Consider the following 20,810-nt stretch of genomic DNA (forward strand, 5'->3'; position numbering starts at 1 on the left):
ACCTGAAAAGTATAGGATAGACATAATACGTACATTACAAGTTACAACTACAGGGCTTACCAGACTGGCTTTTTTAACAACAAATTTGGCTTTTCTTCAACGTGGTTGATGTCAGAAAAAATCATTAGGCTTTTTGTGTAATTTTTATAAAGTCTGAAACTATATAGACGATAAAACTTATTAATATGCATAATATGTTTTTCGAAATCTTACCTGCTTGAATAATAAAACAATAAATTATGTTTTATTATGGGACATAGTTTATAAACACTGCTTGCATGATATTCTATTGAACTTCAAGGTGAGCACGCTTAAACACCACAAAACATGACATTTAAGCCATTTTTTCGATATATTTTAAGTACTAGTAGAAGTTAGATTTTGTAATAAAAATATGCATTCTATGTAGCTCATAAGGCCACAGCACACTATAGTTGTTTTGAACCTCACGTGTTTTTTATCATACCAATAAACCATCTCGTATATTAAATTGAAAGTGAATTTGTTTTGAATATAAAAATACATTTAATTGTTTTCGACTTTTTAACAGGTTTTTACGTACAGTTCTATTTAAACAAAATTTTAATCTGGCAACCCTGCTGCGGACCGGTAACAAACTCCTTGCGGACCGGTACCGGTGGTTGCCGACCACTGGCTTGTACTATTTTCAAATAGTTATTTTGCTGGCCGTAAAATTTAAGGTTAGTTAGTAAAATGTCAGTTGGATATAGATTTACCCAATCAAAGATCACACAAATTAAAAACGCATTTAGCGTATTTTAAGTTATTGTTATGAAATAGTGCAAGCCATTACCAGAAGGAACACATACCCGAAATGTATTTTGGAAGTCCTTTTACGACTTTATTCCTGATGTATTTACAATACCGTACGCGAGCGCTCGATCCAACATTGCGAGTGAAAGAGGCATAACAAATCAAATAACAAAACAGGGTATCATCTAAAGCTGAACCAAACAAACTTAACAAAAACAAAAAGTCAACGCTCTCGAAAGCACGATTGGATACACGAAAAAAAATCAACAAGAACTACAAAAGATGATTAAGTCACTTTACCAATTTTCCACAAATAACGCGGACAAAAGACTTTCTTTAAAATGTTTACTGCTGAAAATGCCTGGTAAGCCATACAGGGTCAATCACATTTCTCAAAATGAAACAGAAAGTAATTGGGTAACATCATACAAATTGTTATTTAAGTGGGTGTGCAGTGCAGAGAATTACATTGTATTAGGTCAGACAAAAATAGAGACCTATACTTTAATTAATGAAACAAAGCAATTTAGAATGCTTCGAAAACGAGGTCAACCCAACATGTTCCCGCTCTTACGACCAGGCTGAATAATAAAATACAATTGTACAAACTACGAATGGGCTCAACGGAAATTATTCATCAAACTGTTCGCTTCGGCTATGCAAGCCCACAGCGGAAAGAACTGTATAACGGGTGCGCACTTACAAAGCAGAGAGGAATACTTGCATAACGAACACGCGGGTTAAGTGTTGCAGTCCACAGAAGTTTAGAGCTAGTACATTTGCAAAAAGAACATCGATTGAGACAGCTAACATTTGCCAGCTGGATTTGTTTATACAGCATCGCGGAAAAAAAACAGAACGCGTGTTTCTTGTTTGGCTGCCATCTTTTTGGTTTTGTAGGATGTTGGTTCTTAAAAATCAGAAAGGAAAAAAAATCAGAAGGAACCGACGAACTTTGGTAAGATCGACCATAAATATAATTGAACTTGGCCAAGACATCAAAAAATTATAATCGATTGGGAACAATTGACCACGTCACAAGGTACTTATGGCGCTACTCAAAAATGTTGGGTTGGGACAGCAGTCGTGGAAAATGTTTAAATTACGACAGGCGAACAAAACTTTGCTTTGTGCCGATAATTCCGGCGTCTCTAGCTGTCCCATATAATCCAATCCAGGATTTTTTTCACCATTACAAACACAGACAGCTTTTCAGTTCGAAATCGTTTCAATGCACACGCATCAACTGGCGATATTTTCCTCTTCCAAATCTTCGATGATCTGCGTGAGAGTCTTTTCTCCTTTTGGCGACATTCCCGCCTGAATTAAATTTCCGACGTTAGCTATTATTAAAAGGTAAAACATACACCTGTATCTGTATCATAATAAATTATGATTTTTTGCCTTAGTCTCAAATCAACTGACTGGAACTAAAAGGCGCCATCCCAACGTCCTCACTTTGCTGTACCAAATGTATTTCGAACAATTATCTTAGTGTACAGGTCAAGGCGTTTGTAATCATGGAGTTTTTTTGTGAAATAAAAAAAACTATTTACTGTTATCAATGGGTTCAACAATTAATGAAGAGACGCAAATGTTCTAAAATAATTGCCACGTTAATTATGTCAAACAAATTGCGTTCCACCTCATTTTACAAGTCTAACTGAGGATGGTACAAGTGCGTAACGAAACGTTTTTATCAAGACGAGTTCGATTTACTCCACCTTTTGGGCTTTGACTTTCATTATTAAGCTACATTTCGCCACGTTAATTTGTATTATTTTCGCGACCTTGTTTTTAAGTGCTTTGTTTTGGAATTCGTTACTGTCATGGACTCCGAGTTCGGGATACTTAGGGTGCTCCGAGCAAAAAAACAACAACAACAAAAAACGTGGGGTACTTAGCCCCAAGAAAACAACGATAAACTTCCTGCAAACTACTGTATATTTCGTTTTATGCGTGCGATTTAGGACTCTGACAGTTAACTAAACAACTTTTACCATGTGCCTGCCTAGTAAATAACACATTACCAAAAGTAAAATATACCTTACTAGTTACTACAAATATAAACTCATATTTTCAGTGGGCCTTTAGTGACGTCATATTTGTTGGAAAATTTTGAGCAGCTCTGTGAATAACAAAACTATTAAGATATTCACAGCTCACCGTTATTTTCATGAAAGTAAGGAACTTCTTAAGCATGCCGATCATCGGTTGTAGGTCGGCGTCACCGCGTAAATGCTGACGTATGACCGCGACGTTGCTACGGTTACCGCGCACCAGGCAGCCCAACACTAGGGCGGCGTACGCGGCAACTATCGAGTGCTCCATGTGCTCATTAGCTTTGCTCAGTGCTGAAAAGCGAGAGTTGCGATTATAGTTTGTTATTTCGACATAAAGATTGATTATTTTTTTTTTGGGCAGTCACCAACTTATATAGACAAACTAAACAAGTGATAAGTCAATCAACCACACAAATAAGCCATAAAACAAGCAGACGAAAGACTTTTTACTCGAGCAAGCCATCAGAGCTCACAATTTAACTATATAATAATCCATACCAGGAGTGTCCAACACAACGCACGCGTGCCAAATGTGGCACGCGACCTAATAAAAAATGGCACGCAAGCCCCTACAAAATACAACCAAGGGTCAAAAAAGCTAAATTCGTTCTACAGCCAATTGTCATTGTATGTTCACATTACAATGAAATTCCAGCAATTACGACAACAAACAATTACTTCTGATATTATAACACTATACTGTTTTTATTTTTTGTATAAAAGCGCTTTTAATATTAGAAAAAAAATAGTTCCTAAACTTTGGCACATAAAAAGTTATAAGATAAAAATTGGCACGCCGGCATGTTTGAGTTGGACACCCCTGATCCAAACAAATCAAAAAACCAACTAACTTAATGTATCCTACAATACAGCTATCTTACTCTCCGGACAGCAAATATTAACTACTAGACGAAATACCCGGCGTTGCCCAGGTTAAATAGAATATTTACTGGTTATTCGTAAAATCTTCGTAAAGCACATAAATAATGCAAACATTTTGTCATAACAAATTTGCTTATGCCTAAACGTTTGAACTGAGTGTCACTAAATAGAAATTTCAAATCATGTGATGTGAAGTCGGTTAACTATAGCGCACAACACTTGGCTAAGCATGCAATACATCTTTTAAGTAACGAAAACCCGTGAAGTTTGTCAATTGAGAATAACTCCCAAACGTAAAACTTTTGGTTGCAGCAGCAATTGCTTAGACTTGCTTGATAGCGTCATGTTTTAGCAAATACGTAATCCCGGTGCTAAACTGCGTCAAACGTGAGAAAAATCCTCATTGAAAACACAAATGCTTACCGTTAACTACTGCAATAAACGCAATATTTCGCAATAAACGCAATATAACTCTGCTAAGTATTGCGTGGGTAAACACATTGTAAGAAGTCATTAGGCTTTGGCCTCAATCACTATCGCTAACAAACGGCTTAAAAATAAAAATTCAATTCTTCGTAAATTTGCGAACTCTACCTAAATTTTACGGGGTAACCGGCATCAATAAGTTCCTAAACATAATAGTCTTAGTTGGAAACATTAAAATTTTACTTTATGCAGGAAATGTACTTAGTTTTATTTTTTTATTTCCCGGCAGTTAAATTAAACTTGGACTATATTTTACTTACTGCGACAACAAACGCGATAGTTTGCGAACTCTGCCTAATTTTTATTTTTTTATTTCCAGGCAGGTAAATTAAACTTAGACTATCTTTTACTTACTGCGACAACAAACGCGATATTTTGCGAACTCTGCCTAAATTTGGCATTGTTAAACTTAAGTCTTTACTTGGAACGTTGCAGACGTTTGTTAGCATAGTTTATAACAGTGGTTCTCAATCGGGGGTCCACAAAAACTTCTAGATATACCTATATGAAATTAACTAACGCTGGGGTCTAGGATACATGCTTAAACACAATTTTGGTAAGTGATAAAATCACATTGTAACATGTTGTAAATCGCATTGAGAGTGACGTAACACTTCGATTGTGATGCAACACAAATATATTGTAAAATGACTGGGCGAACATGTTGCCACACACACACATCTCACAAACTTTCTCTTTTGTTATGTAGATATTTATTATTCTGTACTTATGAAATTCCAATAAACGTGCACGCGCACACACACCCACACAGACATCATTCAAAGCGCACGCACACAACACCACACAGCCTTTCCCTTACTTTGCTTCATCTCGCTCTTTTCTTCAGCGGTCAGGGCCGACTCGGGGTTTCTGCTGGCGGAACGGATCGACTCTTGGCTGCCGGCCAGCGAGTCGTCATTGTCAGCGTCCTCGTTGGGAACCCACTCCATTCCCTCGTCCGACTCGATCCAGCGACCATCGCGAGTCTCCGTCTGGAATTCGCCGCGTTGTGACCTGGAAAGCACGCGTTACGTTTCACTTTTCGCTGTCCCAGCAGTGGATCTAAACCGGGGTGCCGCGGCACTCTGGGGCAGACTTTTCAATAAATTAGAGCAAAATGTGGCTAATAATAATTCTAATCTAATTTGTGAATTGCTTGTGCGCTCGAATTCTAATTTTAATCTAAATTAGATTTTACCACAAATGCTGCTTTGTTGAACGGTATTTTTAGTCTCTCAGTCAAAACAAAGAATTTGAAATAAAACTCTTTGAATGGAGCGATCTGTAGGTGATTTTTACCGTCTAAAAAGCATATGATATGCTAAAAGGCATAAAACTTAGCACACACTCATTCACCATTCACATTCTTATTAGAATAATTTGCGATTTCAATAAAATTGATTGCGAATAATTAAATGTAATTCTAGGTCGAATTCTAGTTCAAATTCGTTTTTTTGACAATTCGGTGATTCTATTTCTAATCTAATTTGAGAAAACTCAAAATAACCTAATTCTAATTCTAATTCTAATTTGGAAAAACTGAAATGTTCTAATTTTAGTTCTAATCTAATTTTAAAAAGCTGAAATTAATCTAGTCCAAGTCTGCCCTGGGGTGCCACTTCTACTGCTTAAAGGTGCCGAGAGATATTTGAGAATCTTTAAGAAACTGATTTTTACTAAACTGTTACAACTTTTGTGTGAGGTTAGAGTGGAGTAAATCCAGTTATACTTTCCTCCATTGCGTAGAGTTGGTGTTTGTTGTTCCAGTTCTGTTTATAGTGACATTCTAGTGAATTATGGCTATTGCCTACCAAAAAATATTTTAGGGGTGCCGCAATCTATTTATTATTTCTGAGTGGTGCCGCTAACCATAAAAGGCTGAGAAAAACACTCCGCTAGAGTAACAAGCGTAAATTCTTACCAATCGGCTGAGTTATAGCGACTTTGTCAAGGGAGTTAAGAGAAAGCGGGCCAGCTTTAAAAGCTATTTTAGTACAATTGAAACTTAGTTCGCACAGTTGAAGAAATTATATAATGTTGAAAATAAAAGAGATATTTCAAACGCTCAAAATGCTACCTAGTTCTATATGGGCTATGATATTGTTACTTCGTCTAACTGTAACCTCCAACCATGATGCTCCAAGAAATTATATAATAACACTGACAAGCTATCGGGTATTCGGGCTCATGGAAAAAATAGGAATAACACGATTTGAAATACATTAGGTCGCCATTTAATTTAGCTGAGTCTGTGACTGCAGTAAATCACATGGTTAGAATTTTTGCGATTGGTTCAGCAAGATTTTTCTACTATTTGAGAATTGCGATTCAAGCAATACGACGAAGACATGATTTCTATTAATTAAACTGGGGCGTATATGCGCTAATGCAGTGATTATCAACTTTGTATGGCTAACGGCACCCCTCAAAAAATAATAAATAGATTCTTAGCAGCCCGACTGTAATTTTCGTGGAGTATTTTAATGAAATGTCACTAAAAATGGTTAAAATTTATACTACTTAAAACGTGTAGGAAAATGTCATTGGATATAATGGTCTTTAATCGTACACAAAGATATGTATCAAGAAGCTTAACAAATAGGCAAAACCACCTATCGTCACCTTTATGAATTAGAAATGTTACACTAGGGACACCCCGGTTGAGAACTAATGTCTTAGGCTCTGTTCGTTTATCGAAGCTTTAGTGAAAAGAATTGTGACGCCGAAGATGCGCTGTTATAGTAACGCTTACTATTTGGGTTGCCGCGAAAGAATATTGACAAGCACTGCTATACGGAATAATTTCGAGGGATCTGATTCGGGGCTAAACGTTTTCGCGTGCGAAATATTGGAACGCCATAAAACATCGCGATTACGTGTTGTTAGAAAATTTCAACCAAGCCACAAATAGCTTTTTTTGGAAACTAAAGCATATTGCCAGTGTGGTCAATCTGCCAATATAATATCAATAGAGCGCCTTTTCAACATTTAATTATTCATAGATAACAGTACAGTTTTAATATGACTAATGCAAGAGCCTTATGAACAGGGTCGAAAACCTCCACATTTCTCAAAAAATGTAAAATATTGTTTGAAATTGGTTGCACTAACCCCGAGAGCGATTCCCCATCCGAATCTTTACTCCCCGCGCTTATCTTCTTCGCCTCAACAGCCTTTTTTACTCCCTCTTCGCCCAGAATTTCATTCTCGCTTGCCGCGGACTCACGGTCGCAAAAAAGCTGCAAGAAGTATTTACGGTAAAATATAAATAGTTTCAAAGTGACAGAAACCAAAGAAACATGTCAAAATAAAATATAAGTGACCAGAAATACATAATGTGTTAGAGCAGTGATTCTGAAACTGCATGCCGCGGAACACTAGGGTGTCCGAACGATTTCCCAAGTGTGCCGTGAAACTTTTTTGAAACTTAAAGGCACACTGTCCAAAAACTGTTAATATTAAATTATATTGAAATTGCTTTTAGTGCATGTATTAAGGGTGATTGCCAGATTATAATATTGTTGTTTTTTTAGATGGGTGCCGCAAGTTTTTTGCAATTTTTAAGTGTCCCACAAACTAAAAAAGTTTAAAAACAACTGTTTGAATTTTTGTAGTTGGCTTCGTATTTTAACTTGATAGCAAAATATTTTGAGATTTTCTGAATTGTATGAAATTATTATTTAACCCTTAAACGCTTAAAGAAAGTTGCCAGAACAAAAAGAAATTTTTTTTTTAAATACGTATATTGAACAACGACAACGACATATAAACGGTTTACCAAGGTAATATTTAATAGAAAAAATATAATCTAATTAAAAAACATCTTGCCCACCTTGACGAAGGCTTGTACGACCGAAATAGACTCCGGGGCGTCGCCTCCTCCAGAGCAAGTTAGCGAGTTGGGGACGGTCATTTTCATGATAGTCATGCGATTCTTGGCGCTGCTTTCAACAAGGTTCACCAGCAGACTGAGGCTCTGCAAAACAAGTTGTTGTTTTTCGGTGCACTATATGAACGGGTCTGTTATGTAGATAAATTATGAATGTCTATGGCGAAAAGGTCGAGTAAATAGACATTATCTCGATAAAGACGCCATTAACTGACGATGATGCAAATGCGTATCGAAACGTCTTTGTTAAAACTCGACCTTTTTTTGGTTTTACGTTGTTAGTAGAACGGCTTTTGCTTAATAAAGGTTGTTACCGTTATTGTCACGCACACAATAATGAGCCAGCCATTTTTTTACTTTTTTTTACGTCGTCGGAGTGGGGTATTGCGTATACAAAAACACATGTGTTCAGTCTTCACCTTGTAACTTTTAATGTTAAATAAATCTCTTTTAACGAAGCAGACATCATGGCCTTATTTTGAGCATTGTGACGACTGATCACGCCTTATTTTGAGCATTGTGACGTAATAGAAACGGTTAGTCGCTCATCCATAAAATTAGAAAGGCAAAAAAAATAAATGCAGTCACTTCAAACAAATTAAATTACAATAAGTTTTATTTTGTTAGCTTTCGCCTTTATTCATAACGTAAAAATCTAAATAATTGTGTTTAACTGTAAATAAGTATTATCATGGATTAGGTTTTGCAATATGACGACATAGCTGTCTAGGGAAAACCTCCGCTCGTTGACCCAGGATGAGGAAGCCGAGTTTAGACGTTTAAGGGTTTATACGAATGAAAGTGGCAACACCAAAGTTGTAACCTACTTTCAAGAAATATACTTTATTTAGGAAGCTGCACGCAATGACAAAATAGGTTTTATGAAAATAGTCCCACTTAAATGACAGGTAAAACTAAGACAATAATTTTTGATAAACGCTAAACAGCCAGGTTTTGCGAAATCGTTTTAACACAATCTGGCTCGATGTGTGATAGCAAGTTGTATTTCGAACTAACAAACCGTTCCCGTTTTACACCGAAACTATCGTCGTGGCAATTTAACAATTTGACACAATAATAGATGAGCATTGCAATATTTCCGGTGTTACCAGAAACGGTAGCGTGTTTGCCCACGCAGCTATAAATTACAAATGTTCAATTCTACGTGTCGCCGCCGGTCACAGTACGTGGTAACAGAAAAAGCTTTAAAAGCAGCCAATGGTGCAAAACAGTGATTCTTAATCTCTTGCGGACCGGTAAAAATACAAAAATCCTTTCACGGGCCGGTAACCAAAATTTTGAAGGCACAATTTTTTACTCAGACAACTTTAAATTCTCAATAAACAACACTTATAAGCAGTATAGTATACAGGGTTACAAGTCCATCTGAAACTGTTATAGTATGGTACCATTTTAGTACAAATAATTCGTTTAGCATGTTCCTAGTGCAGGCACCACAGTTAACACATTCTCCGCGGGGTGGCCAAAGTCACCTAAAAGTTTGCTAAATTTTAAGGATTAATCTTTTACAGTGACGTATCAATAAAGTTTTCTCTAAATTTCCCTCGAGCGGTTAAGAAACATACACTAGAAATGGCTTTGTCCAACACATTATGCAAAATTTACAGTGAGTTATGCACTTGCAGTGGTAATCAAGAAGCAGCGCAAGAATACACACACTGCGTTGTGTAATTCGAGGTTGGCATGAATTTCAATTTCCAGCTAGAGCGTTGTTTGTGCCGACTCTGCCAAAAGAGGCCTAACCTACTCAAACAGGCGGTGAAATAAGCAAGATTTTTTTGGCATTTATGCAATTAAAGTTAGTTAAAGAATTGCTTCAAACCGCACAAATAAGGAAAACTATATGGCGACTTGGCAAAAAATTATTGCGAAGGAGAAAGCAGTGTGTAAAAGATAGGGATGTTCAAAGTAGAATATCGAATCCAATTCTGCCGTTTATTTCGGGTAATTGGAACCGATATAATTTAATGTTTTACCGCCGATTGTTGCGCCTAATTGCACAAACGCGTGAGGTTAGTTGGCCTGTCGCTGAGGCGACCAATTTACAGTGCGTGCTTTAAATGTAACTGGTAGTGCGTTTTTTCGGGCGATCAATTACCGCGTCTCGCGATAACGTTCGTCTATTAATTAAGTGTCAATCAAGCGTTATTGAGTGTGCGACTAACGTGTAATGTCAGGTGCGGAGTTCACAATTTCCCTAAATGCGTTAAGTTGCAAAGTAGCATTACATTATAAAACATGCTGGCCGTCCACAAAATGCGCTATAAGGTTACTTAAGGTCAGCTTTAGGCCAATATTCAGCGCAGACTTGGACAACTAGATAATTCTAGTTTTCTAATTCATTAAATTAGAGCAAAATGCGGCTAATTCTAATCTAATTTATGAATTGCCTGTGTGCTCTAGTTCTAATCTAATTCGGATTTTTCCAAAATTGGTACTTTGTCCAACGGCATTTTTAGTGACTCAGTTAAAACACAGAATTTCAATTAAAACTCTTTGATTGGAACGACTTGTATGTAATTTTTACAGTCTAAAAAGCATAAAAAGGCTTAAAAATTAGCACACACATATTTACCATTCACATTCTTATAAGAATACTTTGCGATTAAATTAAATTGGTTGTATGTGATTCTAGTTCAAATTCTAGTTGAAATTTGTTTTTTAGGAATTCGGTAATTCTAATTCTAACCTAATTTGAAAAAAAACTTTTAACAATCTAATTCTAATTCTAATCTAATTTAGAAAAACTAGAATGCTCTAATTTTAATTCTAATCTAATTTTAAAAAGCTAAAATAAATCTAGTTGCCCAAGTCTGATTCAGCGAGGTTATGTAGTTATGCACAGCGTAATGGTCAATTATTCGTTATGTCAATAGTAACTTTGTATTCTTTGCAGTACATTATTTGACTGCATAATAGATGTTAGTAAAAAAAGAAACACCAAGACCCAACAATGCTTTAAAAAACAGGACCGAATTGCTAAAGAGTTCTGTGTGCAGTGTTGCATTGTACTCACTATTGGCAAAATTATAAGTTTTGGCAACAACCTGGACAGTAGACATATTGCAGGTTACACAACTGCTTCAAATGACAGTTGTTACGAATGTTAAACATATGGGAGATTTTTTTTATTATAATTTACACATGTTAGCAAATTGTTTGGGCGATTTATTGCTGTGATTGTGGGCCCTGGAGGGTAGATTAAGATTAATCCCTTCCCCAAACAAAATCGAGGTTAAATAATTTAATAAAAATATACCAGGATTCGCTATTCTGGATTCGTTATTCCAGATTCGAAACCTATTATTCTAGAATCACTTGGGATTCTACTTTGAACATCCCTAGTAAAAGACCAGTCCACCTACCAACAGTATGAGCTCGTACTGGTGACTTTCTTCAAGGTAGGCAGGAGTGGTGATCACACAATGCACGATAGAGGGCAACAAGGTTTCCTGGTCACCCACTTTCGTGCTCACCCATTCTGTGGCAAAACAGCAGCATAAAAAAACTCGGGTTTCCTTATTTTAACTGGAGTTTTATTTTATGAAATTTATATAAATGGCTTACATTATGGATGTCCTTATTTTAACTGGAATTTTATACAAACAAATGACGAAAAAATGAATAGTTTTCGAAATGGTATAATATATACAAAAAAATGCCACTTTCTTGTAGGGCCTATAAATACACAAAAATGGAGCCATTTACCTACAAAAAACATAAATACACAAAAATGGAGCCATTTACCTACAAACAACATAAATACACAAAAATGAAAGGCATTTACCTACAAAAAACATATATACACAAAAATGGAGCCATTTACCTACAAAAAACACAAATACACAAAAATGAAAGGCATTTACAAGTCATTGTACAACGATAAAGTAGACTTTATTGCATAGGGCAGCGTTTCTTGAGGTTTTTTCGTGGCGACTCAAACACTAAGCGTATAAATATATAAGCGAAGCTTTGGCGAACCAATTATCCCAATTAAATTTTTTGGTCCTTAATTTTATAAATTAGGAAAAGAACGGTCTATGACGTACCGCTGTCGTTGCTTATGTTGACGATCAGTTTGACCACTTGCACCACGCAGTTGCGTAACGCCAGGTACGTCCGGTCAATTGGAGGGGTTTCCCCGGCGTCGGGGGCCTGTGACGTGGTACCGGGGTGATGACGTAGCCAGTTCTGCGACATCTGAAGAAGCCTGAATAAAAACACATGATGTTTGTAAAAGTGATTAGACAAAACGACTTGCGTAAATTAAAATGGAACATAAGCCCTGAGAAAGCAACGTAACTTATACCGAGTTTGGTTTGGTAGCAATATAATGTAGTTGTAATCCTAATAGTTTTCATAACATTTTTTTTGTTAAACCGTGTTTTCAACATGTGCACAGCGGTTTAAAGATTTTACAGTTGCTGAATTAAGAGAATGAACACAGAACTGAAGCTCCCAAGCGAGGCATTCTGCTTGAGTCGGAGTCATTTATTATTTTGTTTGTGGAGTCGGAGCCCGAGCTGGAGACATTTTTATAATTTTTGTGGAAATGGAGCTGGAGCCAGAAGATTTTTTACCTGCCCTAGCTCGAAAGAATTACTAATTGTTCAAAGAAAAACTACTAACCAGTTTAGTGTGGTAAACGCAACTTAATTTACGAGCCTGTGTTCAACATGTAAAAAAAATTTCCGCAGTTGAGCTAAACCTGAAGTCATTGGATATACCTTTTGGTGGCTATGGAGCTGGTGCTATTCGTGAAGTGTTTGGTGGCTCCGGAGTCAGAGCCATTGGATATATATTTGGTGGCTCCGGTAGTGGAGGCATAAATTAAGTATCTGGTGGGAGCTAATGCTATGTTACTGTGGTCACCCAGCATTTGAACTCAGTGCTAAAAACGGCTACGGCTTTTGAACTAATGTTCATCAGTAAAACACGCACGTGGCGAGCTTCTTGAGCAGGAGCGCCCTCTGGTGGGTGACGAGGTACATTGCGTTGCGCGGCGAGTTGACGATGGCGTTCTCCAGCACCTTGAGAATGCGTTCAAGTAAGCCGAGCGTCCGTCGATAATCCTCCGTAACGTTGGTGGAAGGCACAAGGAGATCTACCTTGCCTTGCACTGTGCGACGAAACGAAAAAAACAAGTTTTATATCACCAGTTATATTATTAACAAGAAAATTCCACTGCATGGTTTTTCGAAAAAAAGCTTGAAAACACATTGCCTAATTTTTTTTTTTTAGTATTTGAAAAAATCATTGCGAAAAACATGTGGGAAAAAATGACTTCACGATTGGTACTTCGGTAGTCGTCGGCTAATGCAATATCCGTTCTAAGAAGTTAAGAACAAAATTAAGCCGTCCGGTGGCAGAAGAACTATAGTAGGTTAAGTTTCTAACAGGCCGAAAAATTAAACAATAAAAAAGGAGAGTTTAAGAAGATTAAAAAACAAAAAGGTCATTTTAGATGTGTTGTGACCAAGTTACAACAATTAGTTAGAATATCATATTTGGTCGAAGCATTGCCAATTACTAAGTTTTTTTTTTTTTTTTTTTACAAAACACTAGTCAATACTACGTTAACAAAGTCACGAAAAAAGGGCAAATATCGCGGCGATGCTTACCCAAGGAAATGATGTGGTCGAGGCCGCCTTTTAGTCGGACCTCTTCTCGGAACCATTCGGTCGTTCTTCTGGCTGTGAATCGAAGGAGAGCCTCACTGGCTAGGCGTTTCATCTGGAAAAATATGTATACAGTTAATAGTTTTGTATGAGTGGCGACTATATGTTAAAGAATATTGAAGGGTGATTTAAGAATTTATCCGGTTTCAAAAAACTGACGTCAAGGAAACAAAAGCTTGCCAAGTGAAAAGTTTGAGACCCACTGATATAGACCATTTTAATATAGTTGTGTTTTTATGAAGCTTGAGTATTGCATGATGTTGTGTCCCTCTGTGCTCTGTCTGTGTAATAGTCACTAACCGCATGTAGTCGGTGCATGTCACTCTACAGCAGGATTTTTAGATTTTAACTCTCTCGTTCCCATAATGGAATATAAACATTACAAACAAGGCTGTAGGGATGTAGTATTAGAACGGCTCTGATGGCAAATGAATGTTGAGTTTTTTGTCTATAAAAATATATAATGTGTTCAAAATTCAAAATGAAAAAAAAGCTTTATTTTTATGCTTTTAAAAGCAATTGTACGATTTTTATTTGGCTTAATAGTTAATTTATTTTTGTAGTAATATCATTGGTTATCATACAGGGCGTTTGAACTTTTTTTCGATTATTGGTTATCACAACAAAACATCAGAAAGAACCAACAACTGAATGATTTTCTTTGAATTAAAATCTCACTCGGCACTCGCGTGGAATAACACTGGCCAAAATGCCGGCTCGGCGTCTGCGAATTTCTGTTCAACCAAATTGATTTTTAAATGATTTAACCCGCCTTAATATTTCGGTGCGTATACATTGTTCCTCAACGGCAAACCAACTTGTTCATTTACACGCATGAATGGACAAAAGGAATGTAGTTCTGTGTTTAACACTTACTAACGATTTTATCGGAAATACACACAACCACAAGTAAACAAGTCGACTAAATAAACAAAAAAAAAGACTAATCATTGGAACCGACTCATAGATTTATAGTCATTACAAACGTCCTGGACATAGTAATAAAGATTCACTTTTTCTGTCGCAGTTCAAATTATAGTGCTGTCGTAATACCACTAACACTCTAAATGTACAACTTTAAAATCGTTATTAAAAAGTCGTTAACTAATTTACTCCAAAAATAAGAATTGACCCAGCTATAACTCCATGTGGAAAGCAAATTATACTCTAACTTTGAATATAAAAAGGGATAAAAACGGAAAGTTCAAGAGGGAGGTCTTGCCAACAATAAGCAAGCCATATTGACCGAGATGGACAACTTGGCACACTGTGGGTAGGTTTATATTATATCCACTTTAAAAACCATTATAATTTATTGAAATAACTGTAACTATTTCCTAGTTCACGAGAACGTTTCGATTGTTCATCGCAATATTAAATGCATACGACTTAATACCACGTGCGATGTGTTTGGTCAATTTCTTGTTGTAGTTGCGCAAGAAGGTATCGTTTTTGCTAGACTGGCGAGTGGGTGTCAATCAGCACTCGCACCGAGGAAATTGCACTCGCATTGACAAGCATACCCTGCATTGTAAATATGAATCAACATACCGAAACATCATCTATGGTTAACAATGCATCTCCGCAGGCTTCAATGAGTTCTTTGACTTTGTTTTCGACAACCGCAAAGTTCTTGGTGTCCTCCTGTTCGCTGTCACCTTTCGCCTTCGTCTTAAAGATCTTGTACTTTGCTGGTTTTGCTTTGGTGGTTTCTGGGTGGGATGGAAAATGTTCCTTTATATTTCTACACGCCAACGGAGGCATTCAAAGACAGTGCTAGCTAAATTTCTCAATTTATTAAAAAGGATTTCCTAAAACATTTTTTTGCCAACCTAAGCGTATGTTTTGACGCTGTAAATTAAACGAAAGCTAGTTATTCAGAATCTTTAAAGATGTTTTAAAACTGTACAAAGCAACCTGTTGGCTCTAGCAAGAGAAACTAAATGACTACCCACCAACACTTTACAATAAACCAACTGCTGAAATGTTTGTAAATGCACACGATAAAGCAATTTAAGATTTTAACTTTTTAAGAAGTTCCAACCAGAGTAATGCTAAAAAATGAGGTAAGGAAAAATACTCTGTTAAATGACAACAAATCACCTGCTTGTTGGACACCGTTCGAATTGGTGGACTCTCGTTCTAAAGGATCGAGCAATCGAAGAAGGAGTTGCAGCGTCGTCTTGTCGATTTCCATTTGTCTGTCGCGACTCAGCATAAACAGCAGACAGGCAGTGGCCAGAGAGAGGGACTTAACATGGGTTAAAACATATATAAATGAATTGCGAAAACTCGTGGCTTTCAAAAGTATGTGAATTTTAACCAGTTAGAAAACGTGTTGCAAACTGTCACAAACTGAAAACCTGAAACAAAATGGAGCACACGAATTATTAGCGGATGGTAAATGTTAGTAGCCGAATTATATAAAATAATTAAAAGTTGTTATTGATTCATAAAAAAAAATTGTTGTTGATTATGATTATTTAAATTAAGATTAGTGAACTCTTGACCAATTAAAAAAATGGTCAAATGACCAACACTGCCAGGCTTAAAAAAAAACCGGGTTAATTTATGATTCTAAGATAGTCAAATCAAGAAAAAATCAGGAAAGATCAAGGTTTACTTTGTTTTCAACAGAGTCGTGCAGATGTTTGAAGACTTTAGGGACGATGTTGTGCGCCCTCAGGTACAAACGGAAGTTGTGTTGTTGACATTTGTTGGCAAGGTTTGTGGTGGAAAGGCATCTGGGAGAAAAAAATGATGCAATGATTCATAAAAAGTTTTTATATTTTATATTTTTTTATGTATAGGTTTTACCAAGGAGATATTTATCCAAAGAAGTCTGGTAAGACTTTGGTGAATTTCTGCATATTTTAAACTTGTCCTTTGTAACTTTAGTAATGCATAGTTGCACTGTATTTTTTTAAGCGATAGTATACAAAAAAGGAAAACCAGGACCTGAAGAACCCAACTGGCCTTTTATGCCAACAAATGGTCATCTAGTGCCATGGCAATAACTACTACATATACCAACAAACAATTTTCAAAATTATTGTGAGTTGGGTAGTCAAAAATTGAATTTTTTTGGGAACAAATTTTGTGTGAAGCTAAACTGTAATAATTTCGAGGAATGTTGGAAATCGATGACACCTTCTATCTGAGTTTGAAAATATACAAATTGAAGCTAATAGTTAAGTGACGTACCTTATGGAAGTGGGTTGTGTGGTTTGCAAGCCATCAAGGATGTAATCAACTTCATCCTCAAATTCTTGGGCTTCACCTTCATCAAGGCAATTCTGGTAATTCTTGACATGCTTCACCACAGTATAGTACTGCATCAAATAAATTAGTTTAAAATAATCCTAAACAAATGAACCATCTGTTAGGGCATTAGGCATATTTGTACATTTGTGACCCAGTCCTTTCTGAAACTGTTTTACCCAACAGTAACGGCACACTTATTACTTGGAATAAAATATTACAACAGCTGCCTTTGTGAGGATTTACTATATTCAATATCCTACCTAGGATTTTTATGCAAGCAGAGAGAGATTATAAATATGAAACCGGAGGGTTTGTAATTGTAACATCTTCTGTTTGTTTTAGCTTTCCCTGACTAGCACAAAAAAAACATAATTTGGCATAATTTGCCTTGACTGATTTAAGTTAACGATTCTTGATAGCTGTATAACAAGTGTAAAAAAATGTCTAAAATATTTTTAGATACAGTATCTTCAAATTAAGAAAATATATTACAACACAGAAAAAAGGGTTTAGTAGATTATCATGTTATAATATAAATAAATATTATATTCAACCACATCAGTAAAAAGTATTGAATGAATTAAATAAATAAACCTAAATTTGTGGACATATAATTAAAATAGGTTGTCCTATCAAACTAAGGATTCTTATCAAACTGTCTTTATTGTACAATGGATTTACCTCTTTTGCATTTTTGTTGCACTTAATTGAGGTAACAATGCTTTCCCCAATATTTTCTGGCCAGGTTACCGAGCGTGTTAGTGACGGAACCTTCTCAATCGGGTCCTGGCTGGTTGTTGACGGCTGTGAAAGTGATTGGGAGTCGCATTCAAGTGACGCCTGCACAATATAAGTATATATAAAAAATTCATATAAAAATGTTTGGAAATATAAATTGGTTTGTAAAAAATAAAACTTTCTATTTTTTAATGTATTTGTTTATCAGCTTTATTGTTAAACATTCGTACAGATTGAGACAAACATTTCAATATTATTTATAAATAATCGTTAATAAATATTACTTTTTTGATACTCTCCTCTGAGTCCGGCATCCACGGCCTTGAGTTGTACGATGCTTTGGAAGCTGAATTCTGTTGATTTTAAATAAAAAAAAAAACATTTAACACACCAATAATTTTTTTTTTATATATTATCTGCACTTAAATAACAGAAAGTGAAAAAAAAAAACTAAAAAATTGGACAAAAATAGTAGATTTTTTTTTTACATAAAACTACCTTTACCAATTTGTGAATTCAAGAAATGTGCCTACATAAGATTTAGAAAGTAAAACAAACCAAAAAAATCATTTAGAAGAAACAAGATAGACTAATAGCTAATCAAATTTTAAAACACAAAATCTTCAAAACATGTGGTAAGTACGAAGCATGAACGCTTTAAACCAACCACGATAAATAGATTTTAAATAATAAAAAAATTGAAAAATAAATTTGCAACTAGTACATAAACCTTTGACTGTTATCAGTTAGTAGTAATAGCTATACATAACACAGCAAAATGACCAGCTTATAATAAAATGGTATTTCAATAGTTCAAATAAAATGGTATTTTCAACAGTTATATACACATTTTGTGCAACAACTAGAAACAGGATGGTTTCCAAAATATTCTGGATAGGTACTAAGTCAGGGGTTGCCAACCTTTTGTATGCAGTATGCCAGTTTATTGAATAATTTCAAAATATCAACAATTGGCGTCTTCGCGTTATATGTTTGGTTTAGCACATTTAACCAGGGCTCCAGAGTAGGTTAAAAACAACCAGAGTCCGACTCAAGCTAAACGTGCAATTTTATCTGGTCCCGAGTCCGGCTCAGACAACCTGTATTTCACCGATTTAAGAAACTAAGCATTATGCTATTCCACCTTAACAATTTACAGTTTGCTGCCTTATCAGTTTCAAAATTTGGTACTGCTTATGCACTCCTCTAACTCTAGACTAGGGTAGTTTTAGGCAGTCTTACTCTAGTACTCCGCAACCCTGCTGTGATCTGACATCTAATTTACATATCTTGGGAGACGCCATTAAACCTAATGTTATAAGTTAAATTCTGTAAAGAAACCCTAACCGCGCTAAAAAAACAAACACAATACTGTGCCCGCTATTTTGGAACATACTTTGACGCTTTTCAGCCGATACCTAAAAGTCTAATTACTCTCAATTTCGCTTTTAGCTTGCTTGGTTACTCATTTGCACAAAAACACAAGTGCTTACTTTTAATGTAGAATGCCCTGCTTTTTTCAACGCAGTAAACATCACCCAATTTTAGGGCATTGCAATGTACAACGAACGGTTAGTCGTAAACAACAATCATGTTAAATCATTTGGCGTGCCGTAAACAACCCTCTTGCATGTCACTTGTGGCACCCGTGCCAGGCGTTGCCGACCCCTGTACTAAGCATTTCAATTTGAATCAATCCAAATAACCAAGTTGCTGCAGATCTGGTTTTACCTTTCAGTAGCTTTGTTCTTTAGAATTTTAGTTGCATAACAGACACATAGGGAATAAATAATATTTAAAGCAGCTGACCTGTTTAGCAGTTGACTTCACAACAGCTTTGGAAAACTTTCGCAGGGAATTTTTTTTGACTTTTTCCGTTGTAAAAGACGGTTCTGTTTTAACCTAAAGAACAAAAAGTATAGTTTTGTTAGTTTATTACAAAATTTTAACGATCATCTGTTAGTGTATAACTATGAAAATAGTTGGAAAGATATAATTTATCAAAATGTAAAAATATACCTTGTCACACGTTTTAGCTGATGCAGCTTTTGATAAATCCACCTGAATCATGTTTCCAACTCCTTTTATTGATTTAAACTGGTCATTGTAAGGGGATGCCTTTTTAGTACAGTTTGTGGCAGGTAAATTGTTTGTTCTATTAGGGGGGAGTTGGGAAGACATATTTGGTGCGGTTTCCAAAGTTTTTTTTCCACCTCTCTGAATATTTAAAACAACTTTTCCATCCGAGGTTTTTGTTGAGGTTGCCCTAATGTAGGGCAGAGATTTGGTAGGGGAAAGTTGGCTAACTGGGCTGAGTACTATCTTTTTAGGGAAAAGTTGAAGAGATGGATGGGGTTTGGATGGCACCGAAGATTTAGCTTTAGGAGTTGTTTCAACATCAAAACCAAACAAATTATCAAAATCAGGATTTTGAGAAGGTAGATCAACATGATGTGCTTTGGGCTGAGGGGGACTGAAGGTTTGGGTTTGATTTGCATCTTCATCACCGAACAAGGCGTCAAACTTATCCGAAGCGGATTTTTCGTTTTTTTTAAACAAGGCATCATACTTGGATTCCTGGTTTCCCCGGATGCTGGCATACATTGTTCTGGTAATTTCAACAGTATTGTCTTCGTCACTTGTCTCAGACTTTTGTGAATTGCTAATCACGTTGCGAATGTTCTTTTTGCTTGGTGACATGCCAAACACAGCATCAAATTTCTGAGCGGCGGTTTCTTCAGAACTACGCTTTAGAGACTTGGTGGGTGAACCATTTGAGAGATAAACTTTTGGTGGACTTGTCAGGGTGATAGTGGTTTCTGATGGTTTGGTTTTGCGCTTCTTTATGTCATTTCCTTGAGAGGTTGGATCACTGGTTGCAAACAAAGCATCAAACTTTGCTTCTGCCGCATCTTTTCTTTTGCGACTGTAAGTGCGAGGATTTGATGCCTTCATTTTGCATTAAAGGCCTATTGGCAAGCTTATTATATATAACGTTTTATCATCACAGGTAGT

The 20,810-nt window shown here is 36.1% G+C and overlaps 1 protein-coding gene across 1 annotated transcript; it reads right to left on the minus strand.

Moving 5' to 3' along the window:
• Nucleotides 1-1,963: 1,963 nt before the first annotated feature.
• LOC146137884 (wings apart-like protein homolog) lies at nucleotides 1,964-20,810 on the minus strand. The gene is made up of 17 exons (XM_083393516.1): nucleotides 19,815-20,810; nucleotides 19,605-19,697; nucleotides 18,080-18,148; nucleotides 17,739-17,897; nucleotides 16,998-17,125; nucleotides 16,417-16,537; nucleotides 15,897-16,044; nucleotides 15,345-15,505; nucleotides 13,737-13,848; nucleotides 13,057-13,234; nucleotides 12,165-12,325; nucleotides 11,481-11,596; nucleotides 8,038-8,181; nucleotides 7,317-7,444; nucleotides 5,026-5,219; nucleotides 2,941-3,128; nucleotides 1,964-2,094 (listed from the first exon to the last, which is right to left on the minus strand). The coding sequence occupies exons 1-17, from the start codon at nucleotides 20,748-20,750 to the stop codon at nucleotides 2,017-2,019; spliced, it is 3,114 nt and encodes a 1,037-aa protein (XP_083249642.1). The 5' UTR covers nucleotides 20,751-20,810; the 3' UTR covers nucleotides 1,964-2,016.

Source organism: Ascidiella aspersa, chromosome 7, assembly GCF_963924565.1.
Source record: "Ascidiella aspersa chromosome 7, kaAscAspe10.2, whole genome shotgun sequence".
Classification (NCBI taxonomy): Eukaryota; Metazoa; Chordata; class Ascidiacea; order Phlebobranchia; family Ascidiidae; genus Ascidiella; species Ascidiella aspersa.

Bases quoted from the DNA above. Each gene is read 5' to 3' on its own strand.
- LOC146137884 (XM_083393516.1), bottom strand. From the start codon at position 20,750: ATGAAGGCATCAAATCCTCGCACTTACAGTCGCAAAAGAAAAGATGCG. The intron at 17,126-17,738 runs GTAAATCCATTG...TATTTGATGCAG, and splicing joins GCAACAAAAATGCAAAAGAG to TACTATACTGTGGTGAAGCA. The intron at 8,182-11,480 runs GTAGGTGGACTG...CTTGTTTTGCAG, and splicing joins AGTACGAGCTCATACTGTTG to AGCCTCAGTCTGCTGGTGAA.